The 25,250-nt window shown below is 40.9% G+C and overlaps 1 protein-coding gene across 1 annotated transcript in view; it reads right to left on the bottom strand.

Annotated features, from left to right (window-relative positions):
- The window catches only part of LOC120858762 (antigen WC1.1-like), a 78,191-nt gene extending 69,267 nt beyond the window's left edge, over positions 1-8,924 (bottom strand). The window contains 1 exon segment of the mRNA XM_040235065.1: positions 8,837-8,924. Within this exon segment, the coding sequence (XP_040090999.1) occupies positions 8,837-8,924 (88 nt within the window).
- Positions 8,925-25,250: the final 16,326 nt, after the last annotated feature.

Below are 25,250 nucleotides of genomic sequence, written 5' to 3'. Positions count from 1 at the left end.
AGCCTGATGGGCTGCACTCCATGGGATCCCAAAGAGTTGGACATGACTTAGTGACTGAACAACACAAACACTGTCACTTGAGAGATTAGGATTCAAGACGACTCTGGTTTCCCCCTTGCTACCTGTCTTGCTCTCTGTCTTGCTCTGTTGAAGCCAGTTGCCATGGTATGACCTAATTATGGAGAGACCTGCATGACAAGGACCTGAGGCAGGCCTCTAACCAACAGCCAGCAAGGGACTGAGGCTCTCAGCTAAACAGTCCAGCAAGGTCTGAACGTTGCTGACATCCAGGTGAGTTGGTTTGAGCGGTTGAAACTTCAGATGATTGCACCTTGTGAGACATCATGTGTCAGAGACCCAGGTAGGTCATGTCAATTCCTGCCCACAGAAATCATGTGATGCTAGAAGTTTTCCACTTTCAGCTGCCAAGTTTTGCAGTAATCTGAAGCATATAACTAATGTAGGAGGGCAGGATGCTAAATGAAACAAGGAAAACATTCTTTGATCTCATTTATATGTGGAATCTAAAAAAAACTAAATTCGTAGAAACAGAGGGTAAATTGGTAGTTGCCTAGGCAGGAATGGGGGTGGGAGGAATGAATCATGATCATCAAGTGGTACAAACTTCTACTTATAACATTAATAAGCTTTGGGGATAGAATGTACGTGTGACTAGTTGTTAATATTGGACTGTATTCTTGATCGTTACTAATAAAGTCAACCTCAAAAGTACTCATAACACACACACAGAAAAAATAATTATATGATGTGATAGATGTGTTAGTAAACTTAATTGTGGTAATCATTCCATAATATGTATATTCTTTTTTAATATTTTAATTTTACTAGAGTATAATTGATTTACAATGTTGTGTTAGTTTCAGGTATGCAGCAAAGTGATTTGTTTATATATATGTATATTCATTCTTTTTTAGATTCTTTTCTTGTATAGATTATCATAAAATACTGATTAGAGCTCCCTGTGCTATACAGTAGGTTCATGCTGGTTATCTATCTTACATATAGCAGGGTGTGTGTGTGTTAATCCCAGACTCCTGATTTATGTCTCTCGCCTACTCCCGGTGTTTCCCCTTTGGTAACCATAAGTTTGTTTTTGGTATCTATAAGTCTGTTTCTATTTTGTAAATAAGTTCATTTGTATGTTTTTAAAATTAATTTTAATCAGAGTACAGTTGCTTTTCAATGTTGTGTTTCTACTGTACAGCAAAGGAATCAGCCATATGTATACATATATCCCTTCTTCTTTGGATTTCCTTCCTATTTAGATCACCACAGAGGACTGAGTAGAGTTCCCTGAGTAGGTTCTCATTAGTTATCAATTTTATACAGAGTATCAATAGTGTATATATGTCAATCCCAATCTCCCAACTCATCCCAGCCCCTTCTCCCCTCACCCCAGTGTCCACGCTAAGTCTGTGTCTCTGTTTCTGTTTTACAAATAAGATCATCTATTCCATTTTTCTGGATTCCATGTATATGTTTTAATACGTGATATTCATTTTTCTTTTTGACTTACTTCACCTGTATGACAGTCTCTGGATCCATCTACATCTCTACAAATGACCCAATTTCACTCCTATTTGTGGCTGAGTAATGTACCACTGTATATATGTGATATTCATCTTTCTCTGTCTGATTTACTTCACTTCGTAAGATAATCTCCTACACCCATGTTGCAGCAAATGGCATTATTTCATTCTTTTTATAGTGAGCAATATTCCATTGTATAATATCACATCTTCTTATCCATTTCTCTGTTGATTGACATTTAGCTTGCTTCCATGTCTTGCCTCTGTAAATAGTGCTGCAATAAACACCAAGGTGTGTGTATACTTTCAGATTATGGTTTTTTTCTGGATACATGACCAGGAGTGGGACTGCCAGACCAGTTGGTAGTCCTATTCTTAGTTTGTAAAGGCATCTCCATACTGTTCTTCATAGTGGTTGCACCGATTTACATTGCCACCAACAGCGTAGGAGAGTTTCCTTTTCTCCACACTCTTTCCAGCATTTATTGTTTGTAGATTTTTGATGACGGCAGTTCTGACCAGTGTGAGGTGATACCTCATTGTAGTTTTGATTTGCATTTCTCCGATAATCAGTGGCGTTGAGCATATTTTCACCTGTTTTTTGGCCACCTGTATATCTTCCTTGAAGAATGTATATATGTATTTCAAACCATCACACCGTACACCTTACACTTATACCTTATTATATGGTGATTATATCCCAATAAAGTTGGGATGTAGGCTAAAACTTTTGTGAATGTAAGGGAAAATTGACAGAGGAATAATGGTAATGGGAGCTTGGAATATATTTCTCAGCCTTTAATACTTGAAATAAGCAATTTAGATAAATTATATGCATTGACATATACTAAACATACATGCATGTGAGTTTATATATAAAGGCTTACTGTCATTACTATTAATTCTAAATGAATAACTCATTTCTAGAATGCATAGCCTCATTTAAATTTTACCTCTTTAGGGACACCTTCTCTGCTTCTCGCAGCTAGATTAAGTAACCCTGCTGATGTCCCAACTGATGGCAGTTATCAAAGTTTATTATAAATTCTTGTTTTGGTGCCCAGCTGCACTAGACTATAAGTTTTATGAACCAGGGAACCTCATTCATCACCACAGGGGCCTCAGCATCTGGGGAACTGCAAAGGCTATGGATTTCATACCACACGAGTGAATCCTCCTGCCAATGCAGGAGATCTAAGAGATGCAGGTTCTATCCCTGGGCCAGAAAGATACCCTGAAGTAGGAAATGGCACCCTACTCCAGTATCCTTGCCTGGGAAATCCCATGAACAGAGGAGCTGGGCAGGCTACAGTCCATGGGGTCACAGAGTCAGACACAAATGAGCATCTGAGCATACAAGCCCATTTTTAAATCAATAAACATTTGTGGATGAAAGTCTAAATAAATTCCAAAAAGAACATGTGGAAATGATGTGATTTAGTGCATTTCTCTGTGGCACTAAAATCAGTGAGAAAAGAATAAGAAACCATTCAGGTATGATATGAAAAAAAAAAATTAGATAGAACTTCACATCATATATAAAATAACTTACACAGTTATTTAGTATTGACATATATTTAAATATATTCACAAAATTATAAGAGTAAGGATAAAACAATTTTCTTAAACTTGATGTGGAAAAGAACTCTCATAACAAGGCTCTGAAAGTAGAAACAAATACAGGAAATTTTTGTTATTGTACAGTTGCTCAGTCATGTCTGACTCTTGCAACCCCACGGACTGCAGCACACCAGGCTTCCCTGTCCTTCATCATCTCCTGAAGCTTGCTCAAACTCATGTCTATTGAGTATTGAGTCAGTGATGCCAACCAACAGGAAATTTTAATAGGCAATTAATATTATTAGAAACTTCCATGAAGGACTTACCTGGTATCCAGTGCTTAGGACTCTGCACTTCCCCTGCAGGGGGTGCAGGTTTAATCCCTGGTTCAGACAGTAAAATTCCACAGGCCACGTAGTACAAGCCAAAAGAAAAAGAAGAAGAAAATCCCATGAAACTGAAAACAAGGGAAAGATAAAGTGAAACAATAGACTGAAAGAAATATCTTCAGCCTATAAACGGAATAATTCAATAAGGACAAGGACATGTACCCAAACTATTTGGGTTCAAGTCTTGCCTGTACTTCTTATAACTGACTCACCTTGGGCAAGTGACTTTGCTTCGCCTCAGTGATCTATTTCAGGGGATAAAAAGTATATTCTGCCTTGTAGAATTGTTGTGCACTCAAATGAGTCCATATAAGTGAATGCAGCATAGGTGGTAGTGTTGTTGTAGACAGTAGTAGTCTAAAGAGCTTCCATATAAGTCATGAAAATATGATAAACACCGCAAGTTGAAAAGAACAAATGTCATGAGAAAATAATTCACAAATAAAGGATTAAATTAGTTAATATACATGAGTTTTTGCTATAAAAACAGGCTGAGATTTTAAAACTTCATAAGAAGACAAAGTTGGTGAGGTTATGTGGAAGCTAACATTTTCATGGATATGAGAGTTGGACTATAAAGAAAGCTGAGCACCGAAGAATTGATGCTTTTGATCTGTGGTTTTGGAGAAGACACTTGAGAGTCCCTTGGACTGCAAGGAGATCCAACCAGTCCATCCTAAAGGAAATCAGTCCTGAGCATTCATTGGAAGGACTGATGCTGAAGCTGAAACTCCAATACTTTGACCAACTGATGTGAAGAGCTGACTCACTGGAAAAGACCTTGATGTTGGAAAAGATTGAAGGCAGGAAGAAAGAGAAGGGGATGACAGAGGACAAGATGGTTGGATGGCATCACCAACTCAATGGGCATGAGTTTGAGCAAGCTCTGGGAGTTAGTGAAGGACAGGGAAGCCTGGCATGCTGCAGTCCATGGGGTTGCAAAGAATCAGACAGGACTGAGCAACTGAACAATCACAATATTGTAATGGCTTTTGCCATACATCAACATGAATCAGCCATAAGTATACATGTATCCCTTCCCTCTTAAACCTTCCTCCCACCTCCCTCCCCATCCCACCCCTCTAGGTTGTCACAGTGCACCGGCTTTGGGTTCCCTGTGTCATACAGCAAATTCCCACTGGCTACCTACTTTACATATGGTAATGTATATGTTTCAGTGTTATTCTCTCAAATAATCCCACCTTCTCTCTCCACCACTGTGACTATAAATCTGTTCTCTATGTCTGCATCTCCACTGCTGCCCTGTAGATAAGTTCAATAATATCATCTTTCTAGATTCCATATATATAATCATTAATATATAATAGTGGTTTCTGACTTACTTCACTTTGTACAGAAAGCTTTATGTTCTTCTACCTCATTAGAACTGACTTTTTATAGCTGTGGAATATTCCACAGCTGTGGAATACTTTTTATAGCTGTGGAATATTCCATTGTGTATATGTATCACAACTTCTTTATCCATTTATCTGTTGATTGACATCTAGATTGCTTCCATGTCCTAGCTATTGTAAATAGTGTCGCAGTGAACATTGGGGTACATGTGTCTTTTTCAATTATGGTTTTCTCAGAGTATTTTCCCAGTAGTGGGATTGCTGGGTCACAAGGTAGTTTTATTCCTGGTATCTTATGGCATCTCCACACTGTTCTCCATAGTGGCTGTATCCATTTGCATCCCCACCAACAATCCAAGAGGGCTCCCTTTTCTCCACACCCTCTCGAGCATTTATTATTTGTGGACTTTTTGATGACTGCCACTCTGACCGATGATACCTCATTGTAGACCAATGGAACAAGATAGAAAGCCCAGAGATAAATCCACGAAGATCATGGCATCTGGTCCCATAACTTCATGGGAAATAGATGGGGAAACAGTGGAAACAGTGTCAAACTTTATTGTTTTGGGCTCCAAAATCACTGCAGATGGTGACTGCAGCCATGAAATTAAAAGACACTTACTCCTGGAAGAAAAGCTATGATCAACCTAGATAGCACATTGAAAAGCAGAGACATTACTTTGCCGACTAAGGTCTGTCTAGTCAAGGCTATGGTTTTGCCTGTGGTCATGTATGGATGTGAGAGTTGGACTGTGAAGAAGGCTGAGCACCGAAGAATTGATGCTTTTGAACTGTGGTGTTGGAGAAGACTCTTGAGAGTCCCTTGGACTGCAAGGAGATCCAACCAGTCCATTCTGAAGGAGATCAGCCCTGGGATTTCTTTGGAAGGAATGATGCTAAAGCTGAAACTCCAGTACTTTGGCCACCTCATGTGAAGAGTTGACTCATTGGAAAAGACTCTGATGCTGGGAGGGATTGGGGGCAGGAGGAGAAGGGGACGACCGAGGATGAGATGGCTGGATGGCATCGCTGACTCGATGAATGTGAGTCTGAGTGAACTCCGGGAGTTGGTGATGGACAGGGAGGCCTGGCATGCTGCGATTCATGGGGTCGCAAAGAGTCAGACACGACTGAGCGACTGAAATGAACTGAACTGAACTGATGGGCACCTTATCTTTGAAAAAGGAGACAATGGTGCTGGGAAATCTGAAATTAGAATACTTCTTAACACCGTAGACAAAATAATAACACAAAATGGATTAAAGACCTAAATGTAAGGCCAGAAACTATAAAACTCTTAGAGGATAATATAGGAAGAGAACACTTTGACATAAACCACAGAAAGATCCTCTATGACACACCTTCTAGAGTAATGGAAATAAAAATAAGCAAATTGGGCATAATTAAACTTAAAAGCTTTTGCACAATGAAGAAAACTATTAATATAAGCAAGGTGAAAAGACAACCCTCAGAATGGGAGAAAATAATAGCAAATGAAACAACGACAAAGAACTAATCTCCAAAATATACAAGCAGCTCATAAAGCACAATACCAGAAAAAAAACAGAATCAAAAAGTGGGCAGACGACTTAAAGAGACATTTCTCCAAAGAAGACATACAGATGGCTAATAAACATGTGAAAAGATGCTCAACATCGCTCATTATTAGAGAAATGCAAATCAAAACTCCACTTTTAGTATATGATTAAGATAAACAATTATGCATGGTCCTTACTTAAATGTAAAGAAATACAGAGCAACCTTTTTCATAATGGCAAAAACACTGAAAACAACTAAATTTCCAATAGAGACGGTTGCTGCTGCTGCTAAGTCGCTTCAGTCGTGTCCAACTCTGTGCGACCCCAAAGATGGCAGCCCACCAGGCTCCCCCATCCCTGGGATTCTCCAGGCAAGAACACTGGATGGGTTGCCATTTCCTTCTCCAATGTATGAAAGTGAAAAGTCAAAGTGAAGTCGCTCAGTCATGTCCGACTCTTAGCAACCCCATTGACTGCAGCCCACCAGGCACCTTCGTCCATGGGATTTTCCAGACAAGAGTACTGGAGTGGGGTGCCATTGCCTTCTCCGATAGAGATGATTAGGTGAGTATATTGCATTTCAGCCATATAATGAATTAACTGGAGGCAATTAAAATTTTCAATAGTATTTCTATGATATCCTGTATTTTTAAATTCTGCAATAAAACATTTTAGTGTGTAAAAGAATAGGTAATGATATAGAAAAATGTCCAAAATATATTACTGATTGTAGAAACAGTTTACAAAATAATATATATTAATACTAAATTATTTAATACTGAGGGTTTAAGCTTTTGTATCTAATGGCATAAATTGCATCTGTAGGATAATTTTATGCCTACATCCAACATGAATTTCAATAGACTTCTATAACATGTACCCAGCTCAGAAATCATCAGATGCTCAGAAAAGCCAAGACTATCATATTAAAAGGAGCAACTCCAATGTTGTATGAAGTAGAAGACTAAAATTTTAGTAGGATAACTCTAAATGGTATTGTTTCAAAGAAAATGAAGAGTGCTTGCTTTGGTGAAACACTCTTGCTTCTTATAAAGCTACTGAGAAAATGGTCTACAGTTTGCCTAGTAAGGGCAGGGAGCTTGTATTAGAACATCCATTATCTTCCTCCTCATGGAACCAAAACCCACCTCTGCCCACCAGAGGCCCTCAGAAGGAGACTGTTGAGCATCTGCTCAGCACTCAAGGAGTAGATACTAAAAGAGAGGGGGCTTCCTGAGGAGAGCTGTGGACTGGAGGCTGAGGTCTAGGGGACAACAGTGAGCTCTGAGATGAGACAGGGAAGCACTGAGTCTCAGCAGACCAGCACCCACATCTGAGAGCCACCTCCTCCAGGCTGGAGACCAGATTCTCTGCAGCCCCATCCCTGACCCCCGCCATTCTCTCACTCGGGGAAACCAGCTCCAGGGAGGGACAGGAGAGGGCACGAGAGAGAAAGAGCTCTACAGAGTCACAGCAGATCCTGGGAGGGGAAAGGACCATCTCAGTCCCCCAGCACATCAGGAAACAAGTCACAGGAACCAGGGCAGGGACTCGGGAATTTATACACCTGGGGCTGCACATTAACTGATCTCTACAGACAAGAGGTCCCCTCTCCTGGCTGTGGGCTTCTCTGCTCCGTAATGGACACCTGGTGGGGACAGGCGAGGCCAGCAGGCAGAGTCTCTCACAGAGCCCAGTGCTGGGCAGACACTTCAACAAGCAAAGGAGAGCCCAGGGGATGGGGGAGAGGAGCCAGAGAGAGGCAGACAGGTGCAAAATATCTCTGATCTGGTTACATGCAGCAGCCATGACCCCCTGTGGGACCCTGTGTGCTTCACAGACCAATGGCCACAGTCCCTGCTCAGCAGCCCAGTTCCTCTCACACAAACAGGCTCCACCCCCCTTACAGACACATACACACACACACACACTCACCCTCACACACTCCTCACTCACCCTCACACTCTCCTCAGTCACCCTCATACACATACTCTCTCTCTCTCACACACACACACACACACCACACATACACGCAAGCACGCACACAAGCACAGAGCCTACAGGAGCACAGACACAGGAAACACGGGGACCCGGGGGCAGTGCTCACACACCAGGCACGTGGAGCGTGTGGGAACAGCCCAGAGTCCCCGCTGGGGTCAGTCGCTGGACCTTCCACACACTGGGAGCCAATGGGACTCCTAGAAGCTCCCTGAGGACAAGGGAGACAGTGGAGGGGACTCAGGGTGACCCAGCTCGGTCCAGACCAAACCTCACTGCTCTGTAAAATCTGCTGCTATGACCAGTGGACCCCGCACAGGAGACAGACCAGTATTCACAGTCACCGTGGCTCCTTTTTAGTCAAAAACACTGAGGCTCGACTCCAGAACTCCAGACACCTTTCCCTTCACCGAGGGGTCCACTCCCTGCTGTGGACCCAGGACAGAAGGCAGCTCTTAATTGACCACCCACCACAGTGCCGAGGAGGAGGACACAGAGTCCCCGCAGGGAGAGGCCCCTGCCCAGAGCCATCCTGACCCCACGTCCTCAAGGTCACAGTCCCAGCTGCAGGATCAGCCTGAGGAGGCGTCAGGGTGCCGACTGGGGTCTATATAGACCACCCCTTACACCCTCCCTCCTGAGAGCCAATAGCGACACCTCTCACCATTTCAGGCACTATCGGAGGCTGCATCTGCCCCTTTCTGCAGCTCAGACACCAATGAGCTTCTGCATCTTCAACATCTCCTTGTATGAGCAACACAGTCCAATCCTTTGACCTCCTGCTTCCATGTTCCCTGAGAACCAGGTGCCATGACCAGGGTGGTGTAGAAAAGTCACATCAAAAAGCATGAGTGATTCTCTCTCCCCTGATCATCCTGGCCGATCCCCACAAACTATGAGATCTGGTAGGGTCAGGGTGTGTGATTGGTTGGCCTGTGTAGACTATCTCTGGTGGAATCAGGCACTGATATTCCCTGGGACTGAGCTCTGGGTGGAAGCAGAAAACTCCAAGAAGGCTTGAAACTCCAGAATAATCAGGCCAGCAGAAAAAAAAGCATGGGAATTCACAGGTGAGTGTGGAGAGGGAGAGATGGGAAACATCAAGTTGGGGGGATGAAATTGTTGGTCTCTCCCTCCTTCTCAGAATGACCTGGAGACTGGGTCCTGGATCACGTACATGTGGGCTCAGTCATGTCCAACTCTTTCGAGACTCCATGGACTTTGGCCCTCCAGGCTCCTTGGTCTATGGGATTCTCCAGGCAAGAATACTGGAGTGGGTCCCATTTATCCCTTCAGGCAATCTTCCCGACCCAGGGATGGCAACTTCATCTCATGTGTCTCCTGGATTGTCAGGCAGACTCTTTACAATTGATCACCAGGGAAGCCTATACTCTACACAGGTACAATAAAGGACACAAAAGCACAACCACTTGTAGAGGATGCACACGCCTGACAATGTACAACAAACAGGTGAACTACCTTACGTGTTTGGACATGGGAATGCATGTCCACATCTTTCAAAGTTCACAATTTGAAGGTTCATATGTAAGGGATTTACTGTATTAATAGTTAGCTTCATTAATGGTAATAATTTATCAATCATTATCAGAGAGAAGAAGGAAGAAATGAATAAGGATATGAAGGAAGATGGAAAGGAAAATTCCATATCTTCATTTTTATATAATTAATCTAATGGTAAAGAACTCACCGACCAATGCAGGAGACTCAAGAGACATGGGTTCAGTCCCTGGGTCAGGAAGATTCCCTGGGTCAGGAAGATTCCCTGGAGGAGGGCATGGAAATCCACTCCAGTATTCTTGCCTGGAGGATCCCATGGACAGAAGCGTGGTGGGCTATGGTCCACAGGGTCACATAGAATCGGACACAACTGAAGTGACTTAGCATGCATGTCCTGTTACCATAAAAATCGTTTAACATAACTTTTGCCACATTCCAGACTATTTACTTGTAACTGATAACTCAGAATAAGAATTATTATATTTGCAGAATAGGAATTCATTATTTTTCATAAATATTACATTTTTTTTTACCATATTGCCATATAGCACCCAGAAGTCTATATGTTCTCCTGTGAATCACTCAACCTTCTTGAAAAAGGAAAAGGGAAAAATAAGCCTCCCTCTTTCACTTCACTCCAGGTCCAGGTTACTGTCTCTCCCAGGAGTGGTGGGGTTGGAGTTTTCCAGGCAGAGGAGACCTCTGTGCTGATGGTTCCTTTCAATCAGTACCCCTGACATTTTCCAGGGCTCACTGCTGGCCCTCCACTCAGGTAGACATTCTATATAGTCTCTACATAGTTCTCTACATAGTCCTTGGTGGACACTAGCCTTCTGAGTTCTGAATACTTAAAAATTAACTTTTACAACAGAAGTCCAAGGTCAAATCATAGTCCACTCAACTATATCAGTGCACTTGCCCAACACATGAGGGTTTCAGCTTCTTACATGGATATTGATCAGTAGCTAAGTCATGTCCAACTCTTTGCAACCCCATGAACTGCAGCACGCCAGGTTTCCCTGTCCTTCACTATCTCCCAGAGTTTGCTCAAGTTCATGTCCATTGAATCAGTGATGCTATCCAACTATCTCATCCTCTACCACCCTCTTCTCCTTCTGCCCTCAGTCTTTCCCAGCATTAGGATCTTTTTCAATGTGTCAGCTCTTCACATCAGGTGCCAAATTATTGGAGCTTCAGCTTCAGCATCAGTCCTTCCAATGAATATTCAGGATTGATCTCCTTTTGGATTGACTGATTTGATCACCTTGCTGTCCAAGGGACTCTTAAGAGTCTTCTCCAGCACAATTCAAAAGCATCAATTCTTCAAAGCTCAGCCTTCTTTATGGTCCAACTTTCACATCTATACATGACTATTGGAAAACCTATAGCTTTGACTACACAGACCTTTGTCAGCAAAATGATGTCTTTGCTTTTTAGCACACTGCCTAGGTTTGTCATAGCTTTTCTTCAAGAAGCAAGCATCTTTTAATTTAGTGGCCGCTGTCACCATCCACAATGATTTTGGAGCCCAAGAAAATAAAATCTGTCACTGTTTCCACTTTTTCCCCATATATTTGCCATGAAGTGATGGGACCAGATGCCATGATCTTAGCTTTTTGAATGTTGAGTTTTAAGTCAGCTTTTTCACTCTCCTCTTTCACTTTCATCAAGAAGCTCTTTAGTTCCTCTTTGATTTCTGCCTTTAGAGTGGTATCATCTGCATATCTGAGGTTGTTGATATTTCTCCCAGCAATCTTGATTCCAGCCTGTGATTCATCCAGCCTGGCATTCTCATAATGTACTCTGTATATATGTTAAATAAGCAGGGTGACAATATACAGCCTTGATGTACTCCTATCCCAATTTGGAACCAGTCCATTGTTCCATGTCCTATTCTAACTGTTGCTTCTTGTCCTGCATACAGGTTTCTCAGGAGACAAGTAACATGGTCTGGTATTCCTATCACTTTTAAAAAATTTTACAGTTTGTTGTGATTCACACAAAGGTTTTAGCATTGTCAATGAAGCAGAAGTAGATTTTTTTAATTCCCTTACTTTTTCTATGATCCAATGGATGTTGGCAATTTGATCTCTGGTTCCTCTGCCTTTTCTAAATCCAGCTTGTACATTTAGAAGTTCTCAGTTCATGTACTGTTGAAGCCTAGCTTGAAGGATTTTGAGCATTACCTTGCTCAACTAATATCAATAGCTATCAGGTTCCACTTTGTAAGCGTGCAGTTTACAGGAATACCACAAGGCGGCAGAGCTGGGAATGACAAATTCCTGGAAGATATGGTCAAGTAAAATCTAAGTGCATGGTATTTTTTAAACAATCACAATATTATTTTCATATTTAAACATCTTAGAATGGTCTGTTGATGAAGACATTGGAATTTCATTGTTTGAACTATAAAGAAATAAATTACAATAGAAATGTAGATACTAAAGAAATTGATTAGGTGGATTTAAGGATGGATTGATGGTGATAGATTAATATATTGATACATAGATACAGAGACACAATATGTATATATAAGGGGCTTTTTAGACATGCTAAATCTCTTTCCTTTTATTACATTTCAGCTAGTCACCAAATGAGGTTTCAGGGAGAGAAAGAGATTGTTACAGGAAATGAAGAGAAAGTAGGAGTCATCATTCAACTCTAGCCCTCCAAAATACGATTCTGGAGTCCGAAGAATAAAATACATAATTTAGAAAGATGAAGCATTTGTAAACTTCACATTTTCCCCCTTTGTATATTGAGGGTTTGATTTGGTAGGATTCTGAACACAGCTGTACTATAAAGCATACCTAAAGAAGACACAAAATATAAGTTAAAGGAACTGCCCCAGACAGAAAAGTGAATGTGAAAGCATTAGTCGCTCAGTCACTTTGCAACCCCAGGGACTGTAGCCCACCAGGCTCCTCTGTCCATGGAATTCTCCAGGCAAGAATACTGGAGTGGGCTGCCATTTCCTCCTCCAGGGGATCGTCCAGATTCAGGGATCAAACCCACATTTCCCAGTCTTACAGGTGGATTCTTTACCACTGAGCCACCCTGGAAGCCTGTGCCACCATTGTACTGCTCATGAAACTATCTTGCCATCTGTGCACTGTCATGAATTAAGTTGTGCACTTGCTCATTTTGCTTTATAAGCTGGAATATACTTGGTAAAAGTTCTGTGTCTAATTCAACCCCATATCCCCAGTGCCTGGATAATTTGAAATGCGAAACGATGTATGTTGAATAAATGAATGAATGGTACTGAGAAGTGTTTTACATAAATCATCCCTATCAGAAAGAATTGTTTTGAAAACATAATTCAACTTGTTGTGAGGGCTTAATAGCCCAATGCAATTTGCATCATTTGTTGTAATAACATTTCAATACTATTAAATGGTACGAGCTATGTACAGTTTACTATAGCTTTGACATTTCTGCAATGAATGCAGTAAATTCCAATAGCCAGAAACAAAGGTAACTCCATTCTCAGAGCAGTGCTGAGACAGCCAGTTCTAAAACTGTATAGATGCAGCACATATCTGTGTATCCAAATATACAGCTGACAAACCAGAGCTCACTGACAGGTGAAGACCGTGAAGTCTCGTGTTCTGGTCTTAATCAGATATGGCCAAGAGGGCAGGATGTTGATATATTTACCATTTGTCACATTTTCAATCCAAACCACACAAGACTGTAACAGGAAGAAAATTTTGTTTTAAAAAAACATTTCGTTCAACAGTTTCTGTACTGAGAAGTGCAGAAGTAAAGAGCAGAGAGAATTCTGTTCTTTGACTTAGGACAACTTTAACTGGCCTAGTGGATTGGAAGGCAGTACAATATGTTACAACAACACTGCAATGTAGCGGTATTATTCCCAGTTTGCACATTCGAAAATGGAAGTTTAAGATGCTAAGTTAATCTCTTTCCTGGGGAAGGTAATAATTAAGCATCCTTGCGTGAGCAGCATTCCCTCAGGACCAACCAGTGACTAAATTACAAAATAGTTTTGACTTAAAAATGATTTATATAACTTTAAAAGGAAATAATTAATTGAGATATTATACCAAACTATTGGAGACCCTCTTCACCATCTGTGTTCCTTGCATGGATGGTACCAGGATTAGTAAAAGCTCCTTTACCAAAGACCACTTCATCACAAAGGCATGAAGGAAAGAGCAAGGTCATGAGCTGGCTGAGGTCCAGCCCATCATCCTTGTTCAGCCCTTTGCACTCTATGATCAGCAACATCTAACAAAAAGCTTGGCCCTGAATTGACCTCATTCATTTCTCCACAGGTCCAGCATCAGATGCCCAGAGACCAGACCAAATTAAACCTACTAAATCAAGACAAGCAGACTCTAAGTGGAGAGCACGCAGACCAAGGACCCTTCCCCACTGCCAATGGAGAGTAAGAAACCCCCTTGTCCCAGACACCATCTTGGAAGGATAAACAGCAAAGATGTCTGCTGAAAAATTGATTTCAGCAGGGAGTGTGAACCTAGAATCGGCGAGGTAATTATTACCAAAGGAGTCAGAGACACACCAGCCAAAGGAATCATAGAAAATGCCTTCAAATCCTACTCGGGGAGGGTCAGATCATGTTCAATTTCTGCACAAAGTTGTACCTCAGAAGCTTCTCCAAGGCAAGAAAAAGCTGACAGCAGTGCTACCAAGAGTTGTACTGAAGGATGTGGCTTAGACAGTAATGCTCATCAAATAGTTATTTTTCTAGTCCTCGGTGATTCATTCTGGCCAGTGAAACGTGGGTGGTGTCGCCTGTGTCACTTGTAAGTGGAGGCATGAGAAGTCTGAGTATGACTCCCTAGTGTCTCTCTTTTCTGCCCCAGAAATTTACAGCTCATTTTGTTATGTGCCACTTAATCTCCCAAACCAGATATCGAGGAGACTGGCTCTGTATTGCCACTCTCTATAATTTAGTAGATGCTCAACTAGAAGGCAGTGGCACCCCACTCCAGTACTCTTGCCTGGAAAATCCCATGGACGGAGGAGCCTGGTGGGCTGCAGTCCATGGGGTCACTGAGAGTTGGACACGACTCTGTGACTTCACTTTCACTTTTCACTTTCATGCATTGGAGAAGGAAATGGCAACCCACTCCAGTGTTGTTGCCTGGAGAATCCCAGGGACGGCGGAGCCTGGTGAGCTGCCGTCTATGCGGTCGCACAGAGTCGGACACGACTGAAGCGACTTAGCAGCAGTAGCAGCAGTAGCAGCAACTAATGTCGGGGGGCTTCCCTCATAGCTCAGTTGGTAAATCATTTGCCTGCAATGCAGGAGACCTGGGTTCAATTCCTGAGTCAGGAAGATCCCCTGGAGAAGGAAATGGCAACCCACTCCAGTATTCTTGCCTGGAGAATCCCACGGACAGAGGAGCCTGACAGGCTACAGTCTAGGGATTGCAAGAGTTGGACACAACTTAGCAACTAAACCACCACCACCACAACTAATGTCTGTTGAATAACTGAATGGCACTGTGCTAGACATTTAAAAGGAATTACCTTAAATAAGAAGGAATATTTTTAGGACATTACATAGGTTATTGCTATTTTCACTTTAAAAATATAAGATTTCAGGGGCTTCCTGGTGGCTCAGTGGTAAAGAATCCACCTGCCAATGCAGGAGACACAGGCTCTATTCCTGATTGAAAGATCTCACATGCCTTGGAGCAACTAAGCCCGTGCACCACAACTACTGAGCCTGTGCTCTAGAGCCTGTGAGCAGTAACCACTGAGCCCGTGAGCTGCAGCTACTGAAGCCCACAAGCCCTACAGCCCGAGCTCTGCAACAAGAGAAGCCACTGCAATAAGAAGCCCGTGAGAGAGTAGCCCTGCTCACTGCACCTAGAGAAAAGCCTGTGCAACAACAAAGACCCAGCACAGTCCAAAATAAAAATAAGTAAATAATTATTTTTTAAAAAAACATAGTATTTTAGCAATTAATAAGGCAAATTTAATGTTCAAAAACAAGCAGCTTGTTGCTAACATAACAACCAGTTCTGCAAATCTCAGGCTCGAAAGATATACAAGACAAACCGCAATATACCAGAAGGTGGAGGCCATGTGGCTTCTTGTTAAGTCTTATCAGATCTGATAACGGAGACAGGATATTTATATGTGATTTATCATTTGGCTGCTTTTCAAGTAAAAACCACACAGGAACATCACAGGAAGAAAAACTGCAATTAAAAAAGTACTGCAGCCTCGTCTATAAGACATCAGGAAGAAGATGAGCAGGAAGAGTTCTTTTGCTTAAAAACGAAAACAGCTTCATTAGTCTTTCACTTTATGAGAGGAGAGCCCTCTGGATCTGATCTCAAAGGATGCCGTAGAACCCAGACAGCTCAACTGCTCTGCACAACCCATCAGAGGAGGAGCAGGAGGGTCAGGCTACAGAGACAGGACATATTAGTCCTGACAAATTGCTAGGATTTTCCCAGGAGACTCAGTGGCCCAAGAAATCTGGACCTCCCTGATCTGTAACTTATTGCTGTTTTCCCAAGGCAGAAAGAAATTAGTCATTAAAGATGAAATTAAATGCTCATATACACACATCCCTACATTAACTCAGGTCATGTAGCAGGATGTAGCCTTAACTGTGAGAAGGGAAGGAAAGAAATAAAAGTATGAGAGAGGGCCAGGAAACAGGGGCTTTGAGGCATCCATCCAAGTAAGACTGCAGAGACAGGAAATCTTATAGGGAAGTTAATAATTAATTAGTTAGTTAATTGACTGATTGGCTCTATCGTCTGGATTTCACAGATGTTCATGACCAAATACAGGAAGTTTGGGTTCTTTTTTAAAAAAATGATAACCTGTTTTGAAGTCTCATATCCCCTTTTTTATAATTTACTTATTTGGGGTTGTGCTGGGTCTTTGTTGCTACGTGATCACTTTCTCTAGTTGCAGTGAGAACTCTTCATTCTGGTGCGCAGGCTTCTCATTGCGGTGGCTTCTCTTTGCAGAGCAGAGCCCCTAGGTTGCCCAGGCTTCAGCAGTTGTGGCACTCAGGCTCAGTTACCCACGGCATGTGGAATCTCCCCAGACCAGGGATCAAACCTGTGTCACCTGCATTGGCAGGCAAATTCTAACCCTCTTTACCACCAGGAAAGTCCAGTTTCAGTTCTTTTTGGCTATGAATTTGCATGACTTTCCAAAGTTTAGGAAACAGAGTGGCTGGTAAGGCTTTTCTATATAGACTTTTCCAAAATTGGTAAACTTTAAAATTTATATATAGTAACAAGAAACCAACTTAGCTTACCAAAGCATTCAGTAAAAATACCAAGAATACGCCACCATGCCATCCACACTCTTCGCAGAAAGGTACTTGTGGGGTTTGGGGAAAACAGTCAGGGAGATTTAGCACAAAGAATTATGGGTGCTAAATATGACTTTCCAGAGACAAAGAGCTACAAGGACAAAGAAAGAATCAAAATATTGAAACCCAGAAGAGAGCGAATTATAGAATCCAGCTAGAAATCCAGAATCATCTTTTATATGAATTTACCAGAATGATTCCTGTAGGAAGAGAAAGCCCATGGAAATCCTCACATCACACAAAATACATGTTTTAAAGAAAGTAGTATTCCTCAAGTGGAAGGAAGGCAGATGCCTGAATGGTATGGTCAATATGGACAGACTGCAGCTAAAACTGAATCTGCCTCCTCCCACCATAGGACGATGGGCTGAAGCCTGGGTAAACAATACAACCAATGAAGCATCTGTACCAAACCTCATCAATACCAGAAGCTCAAGATTATTTAGAGGATGGTAGAAAAAGTGTCAAGTCAGAGGTAAGAAGGATATAAACTGTGTGTTACAGAAATGGAGTGCTTTAGTCCCTGGAACACAGGTTAATAGTGAAGAACCTCTCTCTGTCCTAAGAGTGCTTCACTGGAAGAAAGTGAGGACGTTGGGAGGAGGCTAGGGTGAGGAATCCAACCTGTAGCTTTCTGGAAGCTGCATGGCTTAGGACCAAATCCGTTTCCTGATGCCCTGAGGATTTCTGAATTATTTTCTGGTGAAATTCTCCAAATGCAATCCACTCTGGTCCCCATACTAAGGAGATTTACCATTGTAACACTTTAAGGAGGAGGGCAACACTTCACCTTCCAGTACTTCAATGATTTTGTCTCACCCATGAAGAGAGGGTCTCTGACCATAGATGCCCCTTCAGCCATTGTCTCTATTCCCTGATTCTTTTATTTTGATTGAGCTACTGAAGAGAGGGTCTCTGACCCTAGATGCCCCTTCAGCCATTGTCTCTATTCCCTGATTCTTTTATTTTGATTGAGCTACAATTAACATATAATAGTATGTTCATTTCATGTGTACAACATAATCATTTGATACACAGCAGTCTCCCCTTATTCTCAGAAGATACATTCCAAGACCCCCAGAGAATACCTGCCACGATGGACAGTATCAAATCCTATTACAAACTGCTTTTTCCTATACATACCTATGTGTGATGAAGTTTAATTTACAAATTAGGCACAGTAAGAGGATATCTGAATTGCAAGCATCATTATTCTTGTGCTGCAGGGCCATTATAAGTAACATAAAATGAAAGTCGCTCAGTCCTATCCGACTCTTTGCAACCCCATCCACTTACACAGCCCATGAGATTCTCCAGGCCAGAATACTGGAGTGGGTAGCCTTTCCCAACCCAGGTATCAAACACAGGTCTCCCTTATTGCAGGCATATTCTTTTCCAGCTGAGCTACAAGGGAAGCCCAAGAACACTAGAGTGGGTGACTTATCCCTTTCTCCAGCGGATCTTCCTGACCCAGGAATCAAACCAGAATCTCCTGCCGTGCAGGTGGATTTTTTACCAACTGAGCTATCACAGAAGCCCTTAAGTAACATAAGGGTTACTTAAACACAAGCACAATGATGTCCAGACAGTCAATTTGGTAACTGAGAATGGTTGTTAAGCGATGAATGGTGAGTAGCACCTACAACTGCATACACTGAACAAAGGGTTGATTCATACACCAGGTTGGAGGAAGGAAGAAGGTGCAAGATCTCATCACCCTACTCAGGACAGTGAACGGTTTGCAACTTATTAATTTATTTATTTATGGTATTTTCCATTTGCTATTTTCTGGTGGTAACTGAACCACCAGAAAGGGAAACTGCAGGTAAGTGGGGACTCCAAAATGTTTAGCACCAGCATGGTTAACATCCATCACATTGTAGTTACAGTTTTTCCCTTGTGATCAGAACTTCTGAGAGCTACTCTCTTAGCAACTTCCAATACACAACACAATATCATTCAGTTCAGTTCAGTTCAGTTCAGTCGTGTCCGACTCTTTGCAACCCCATGAACTGCAGCACGCCAGGCCTCCCTGTCTTTCACCAACTCCCGGAATTCACTTAAACTCGTCCATCGAGTCAGTGATGCCATCCAGCCGTCTCATCCTCTGTTGTCCCCTTCTCCTCCTGCCCCCAATCCCTCCCAGCATCAGAGTCTTTTCCAATAAGTCAACTCTTCTCATGAGGCAGCCAAAGTATTGGAGTTTCAGCTTTAGCATCAGTCCTTCCAATGAACACCCAGGACTGATCTCCTTTAAAATGGACTGGTTGGATCTCCTTGCAGTCCAAGGGACTCTCAAGAGTCTTCTCCAATACCACAGTTCAAAAGCATCAGTTCTTCGGCGCTCAGCTTTCTTCACAGTCCAACTCTCACATCCATACATGACCACTGGAAAAACCATAGCCTTGACTAGATGGACCTTTGTTGGCAAAGAAATGGCTCTGCTCTTGAATATGCTATCTAGGTTGGTCATAACTTTCCTTCCCAGGAGTAAACGTATTTTAATTTCATGGCTGCAGTCACCATCTGCAGTGATTTTGGAGCCCCCAAAAATAAAGTTTGACACTGTTTCCACTGTTTCCCCATCTATTTCACATGAAGTGATGGGACCGGATGCCATGATCTTCATTTTCTGAATGTTGAGCTTTAAGCCAACTTTTTCACTCTCCTCTTTCACTTTCATCAAGAGGCTTTTTAGTTCCTCTTCACTTTCTGCCATAAGGGTGGTGTCATCTGCATATCTGAGGTTACTGATATTTCTCCCAGCAATCTTGATTCTGGCTTGTGCTTCTTCCAGCCCAACGTTTCTCATGATGTACTCTGTATATAAGTTAAATAAGCAGGGTGACAATATACAGCCTTGACGTCCTCCTTTTCCTATTTGGAACCAGTCTGTTGTTCCATGTCCAGTTCTAACTGTTGCTCCTGACCTGCATATAGGTTTCTCAAGAGGCAGGTCAGGTGGTCTGGTATTCCCATCTCTTTCAGAATTTTCCACAGTTTATTGTGATCCACACAGTCAAAGGCTTTGGCATAGTCAATAAAGCAGAAATAGATGTTTTTCTGGAACTTTCTTGCTTTTTCGATGATCCAGCGGATGTTGGCAATTTGATCTCTAGTTCCTCTGCCTTTTCTAAAACCAGCTTGAACATCTGGAAGTTCACGGTTCATGTATTGCTGAGCTAATATCATTAACTATATGTTAATAGTCACCATCCGAATCCATGGGGTTCTCAGCCCTCTTAAGCAGCATGACTAGCCCAGTAAAACCTCCATACCCAGGCTGTCAATACCCAGAAGCTTCTGCCCCATGCAATATAACATTTCCCCATCCTAAAACAAAATAGGAAGTCTTTTTTTCCAGTTCTTTAGACATAAAATTGACATATTTGTAAGTTTAAGATGTACAGCATGATAATTTGATATATGTAAATATTGCAAAATGTCCCTGGTGGCTCAGACAGTAAGGAATCTGCCTGCAATGTGGAAGCCCAGGTTTGATGCTTGGGTCAGGAAGATCCCCTGGAGGAGGAAATGGCAACCCATCCACTATTCTTGCCTAGAGAATCCCATGGGCAGAGGAGCCTGGCGGGCTACAGTCCATAGGGTCGCAGAGAGTTGGATACAACCAAGAGATTTTCACATACATACAATACAATAATTACCATTTTTTAATTTTACAATGATAGCTTTTAAGATCTACTCAGCAGCTTTCAAGTATATAAAACCATATTGTTACCTATAGTCACCATGCTGTCCATTAGATTCCCAGAACTTATTCATCTTATAACAAATGGTACCCATTTGTCAAAATCTCCACATTTCCCCCAACCCCAGCTCCTGTCAGCTAATATCCTATTCTCTGTTTCTATGAATTTGGCTTTTTTAGATCCTACATATAAGTGAGAGAAATTAAATAGATAGTCTTGTTTAGGCTTCAGAGGCAAAGCAGAGCAGGCCTCAGACCTTGCTTCTAACCTGCTTGACCCTGCCCTGACTACTCGTGTGTCAGCCATGCCTGCTGTGAGTGCTGGCTGAGAGGCACCATAGATAGACAGAGGGTGGATCTCGGAGTTTGTTGAGCCCCTGGAGAGAATCTAGACAACTGGGGACTTAACTACATTCCAAGATTTGCAGACCAAAGCAAACAGCATTGTAAAAAAATAATAATAATAATTAACATAATAGCAGAGCTGCAGTTTTGCTCACAAGCTGATGATACCATTTGCAGCCTGGAGATTGTAAGCGGGAGCCCACAGACAGCAGTCTGAAGCCTCACCCGTGGAATGGACAGATCGGCTGCCTAGGACCTTTTCCCAGTGAGGATTCCAGATGTGCTGTGTCACGGGACTTCCCAGCGCTGTTTAAGTCTGGATGTTGGTCAAAACCCAATTTAGTGATGTGTCCTCTTCTATTTCTCTTTTCTTTTAATGTTAGTGTGTTGACAGTAAGCTAGATAATTCTCTAAGAAATATTATTTATTTGTACAGAATGAGTGGCTTATTTTGCTAATAAATCCTTTGAACCTGAGACAAAAGTGAAAACGTTCTGCAAAACAATTGTATTGCATTTTTATTTCTTTATGTGTATATATATATATCAGTTTGTTTAATTTTTGAAAACAATAGTCATAGGGTCTGCTTTGTCCTATTTAACAAAAAAAGTTACACATTTACAAACTGAAGCAAAAATGGATAGTACAGAGATTTAAAGGAAACCTTTAAAAGAATAAAATTGCTTTTCAGTCCACTGTGTTTTCAAAGCTGATTATCATCAAACCAGGAAGAAAGCTGTGAACCCCAGACCACCTACGTCTTTAATAAAAAGAATGTTTAGATTATTAGCAAAGTAATATCTTTAAATATATCTTCACACAGTTGGAATTTTAGTATAAATTTGCATATCAAGTCCCTTCCCATTATCTATTCTACTTTAAAAATATATACAGCTAATGATGTTTAAATAAGTATTCTCAGCCATGTGTCCAAATATAAACATTTGAGAAATTCAAACTATTGCAACAAGTTATCAAAAGATTAAAAAAAAAAAAGATGAGCTACAAATTATATAGGAGAAGGAAAAGCTTACGTAGTAATCATATGTAGGTAGATATGTATTTTCTAATTTTTATATACATACCTATTAAGTATAGACAAGCCATCCAACTTTAACAAGTTACAGACTAGATTAAGTCAGTATTATTTTCTACAACTAACAGTGGTGATTTAAAACTTTTTAATATACCTCAAAGGTTTCATCACAAGTTATTTGTGGTAATAGTCTTTAAATATCATGAAGTTTTGATAGGCACAGATTAAATAAATGCATTATCTATGCCAAACTCAGCACTTTGATGACACCCAACTCTGCTTAATTATGGTGTAACTATCTGAACACAACAGAATAGGCAGGCAACCAGAAAAGGACATTTAACATACTCTCAGGTTTATCACTTTAACTTTACTGTTTAACATTTGCAGATCTAAATATAGAGGGACACTTAAAAAGCTGTAGGACAACTCCAATATAAGAACCCCAACAAAGAAATCTGCAAAATCTTAAACTTCAGTTCTTAATCCATTGATAAATATTGTTCAAGGAGCAGCTATTTGGTCTTCAAACATTTTAGAATTAAAGGGTTGAAAATATGTTCATCCTTTGCTACACTGTAGCATTTTAAATTAGCAAGCAGGACAACCTGAATTCAACTTGCCCTTATATGTAGACGTGTATGTGCATTTTAAGACAACTAAGAATTAAGAGTTAACTTCTAGTGCATGGTGGTAAGTGACTAAAATTGCTGTCCAATCAGTGTTCTCTGGTACATACCAAAGTCCTAACAATATGCCATTCATATTGCCAGCACTCATCACTTCTAGGTGGGGAAGAGAAACATGGAAAAAGTAGTCGTAATTTTTTTAAAAAACAGCATAAGAGCTTTAAACACAATTTTGCATCATCTTGTATTCTATCCTAGAATACTTGGAGCAAAATCTTATTTCAATCAGTTCAATCTATATAAGTTATAAAATACAAACACAGACTAAACCCTATGGTGTACAGAAAATGCACCATTTAATACTCATTAATGCAGTACAACCCAAGGAACCCAATGAAGATTACCAAATAAGAAAACCACATACAACATTCTAAATTATTAAATCATCTTCAGTTCAGTTCAGTCGCTCAGTCATGTCTGACTCTTTGCGACCACATGAACTGCAGCACTCCAGGGCCTCCCTGTCCATCATGAACTCCTGGAGTCCACCCAAACCCATGTCCACTGTGTCAGTGATGCCATCCAACCACCTCATCCTCTGTCATCCCCTTCTCCTCCGGCCCTCAATCTTTCCCAGAATCAGGGTCTTTGCAAATGAGTCAGCTCTCTGCATCAGATGGCCAAAGTATTGGAGTTTCAGCTTCAACATTAGTCCCTCCGATGAACACCCAGGACTGATCTCCTTTAGAATGGACTGGTTGGATCTCCTTGCTGTCCAAGGGACTCTCAAGAGTCTTCTCCAACACCACAGTTCAAAAGCGTCAATTCTTTGGCGCTCAGCTTTCTTTATAGTCCAACTCTCACATCCATACATGACCACTGGAAAAACCATAGCCTTGACTAGACAGAACTTTGTTGGCAAAGTGATGTCTCTGCTTTTTAATATGCTGTCTAGATTGGTCATAACTTTCCTTCCAAGGAGCAAGCATCTTTTAATTTCATGGCTGCAATCACCATCCACAGTGATTTTGGAGCCCAGGAAAATAAAGTTAGCCACTGTTTCCCCATTTATTTGCCATGAAGTGATGGGACTGGATGCCATGATTTTAGTTCTCTAATGTTGAGCTTTAAGCCAACATTTTTAACTCTTCTCTTTCACTTTCATTAAGAGGCTTTTTAGTTCTTCTGCACTTTCTGCCATAGGGCTGCTAAATCAGAGATTGTACACATTACATGTGCAAGACAAAAAACAATAATAACAAAAAGAAAAAGAAAGAAAAAAACACAGAAACTAACTTCTCACACCCACTAGAATAAAATGTATGGCACTTTTACACTTTCACTTTTATATTAACAACTGTCATTTAAGCTTGGAATAACTCCAGACATTAAAGCCGTATTAGAGCAAGAACTAGTCAATTCAAATGTTTACAATGAAACAGATCACCTTTTTTCTTTGTTAAAGCACTGAAAATGTATGTTTTCTCATGTCATTTGCTCCCCATTGTGGTGTCTTAAATTATTCTGTAATTACTCTACCTGTTAACAATAGTCTGATTTTTAAGGTTTATGTAAACCCTATCGTGTTACTGAAACATACTTGCTCCTGTGAGGTCAGAATATCTTTATGAAAAAAAAAAAATAACATAACTGGTTACATAGATCATAGAATAAACCCAAAGAAAAAAAATGACATTTTCCAAGCTACTGAGAAAAAAATTAAACTGTGATGTGTCCGTTTAAAATTTTATCAATATTAACTAACATTTCTATGATAGATTTTTTTCCTCATAAAATTAAACAGTGCAGAATAGGGCTTGGACTACAGTTAATCACATTTGGTTTTCTTAAAAACAAAACTTTATTTACTATAAACAACTAGAAGGTAACTTTCTTCCTCCACAACACATGTTGACATTAAACTAAAGGCTTTTAAAATATCCACAACTTACAAGAAAAGTACTTTTAAATAACTAAAAGGTATCAAAATGATCAAAGTTTAGTGTGCAAAGTGTAGATAGAAACAACCCAGAAAAATGTAGATCATTGTGTTGAATATTTTTGAATAGCCCAAAATAAGCCCCAAAGTTTTTCTACCTTTACAAATAAAAAAAAGTGTCCTTTCCACAGCTTGGGGATATGCATTGTACATCCCTCCCCCTACCCCCACAAATGTATGAGTAAGATTCTAAAAATGTTGCCAGTATTAAGTTCTTCCTACCTAAAGTTAATTAGAGGACAGCAATATTACAGTGGCAATGGTGCATCAATTCTCAAAACGTAG

The sequence above is a fragment of the Oryx dammah genome, unplaced genomic scaffold (genome assembly GCF_014754425.2).
Source record: "Oryx dammah isolate SB20612 unplaced genomic scaffold, SCBI_Odam_1.1 HiC_scaffold_29, whole genome shotgun sequence".
Taxonomy (NCBI): domain Eukaryota; kingdom Metazoa; phylum Chordata; class Mammalia; order Artiodactyla; family Bovidae; genus Oryx; species Oryx dammah.
Note: the sequence above shows the minus strand (reverse complement) of the source record. Positions and strands in the feature narration are given on the sequence as shown.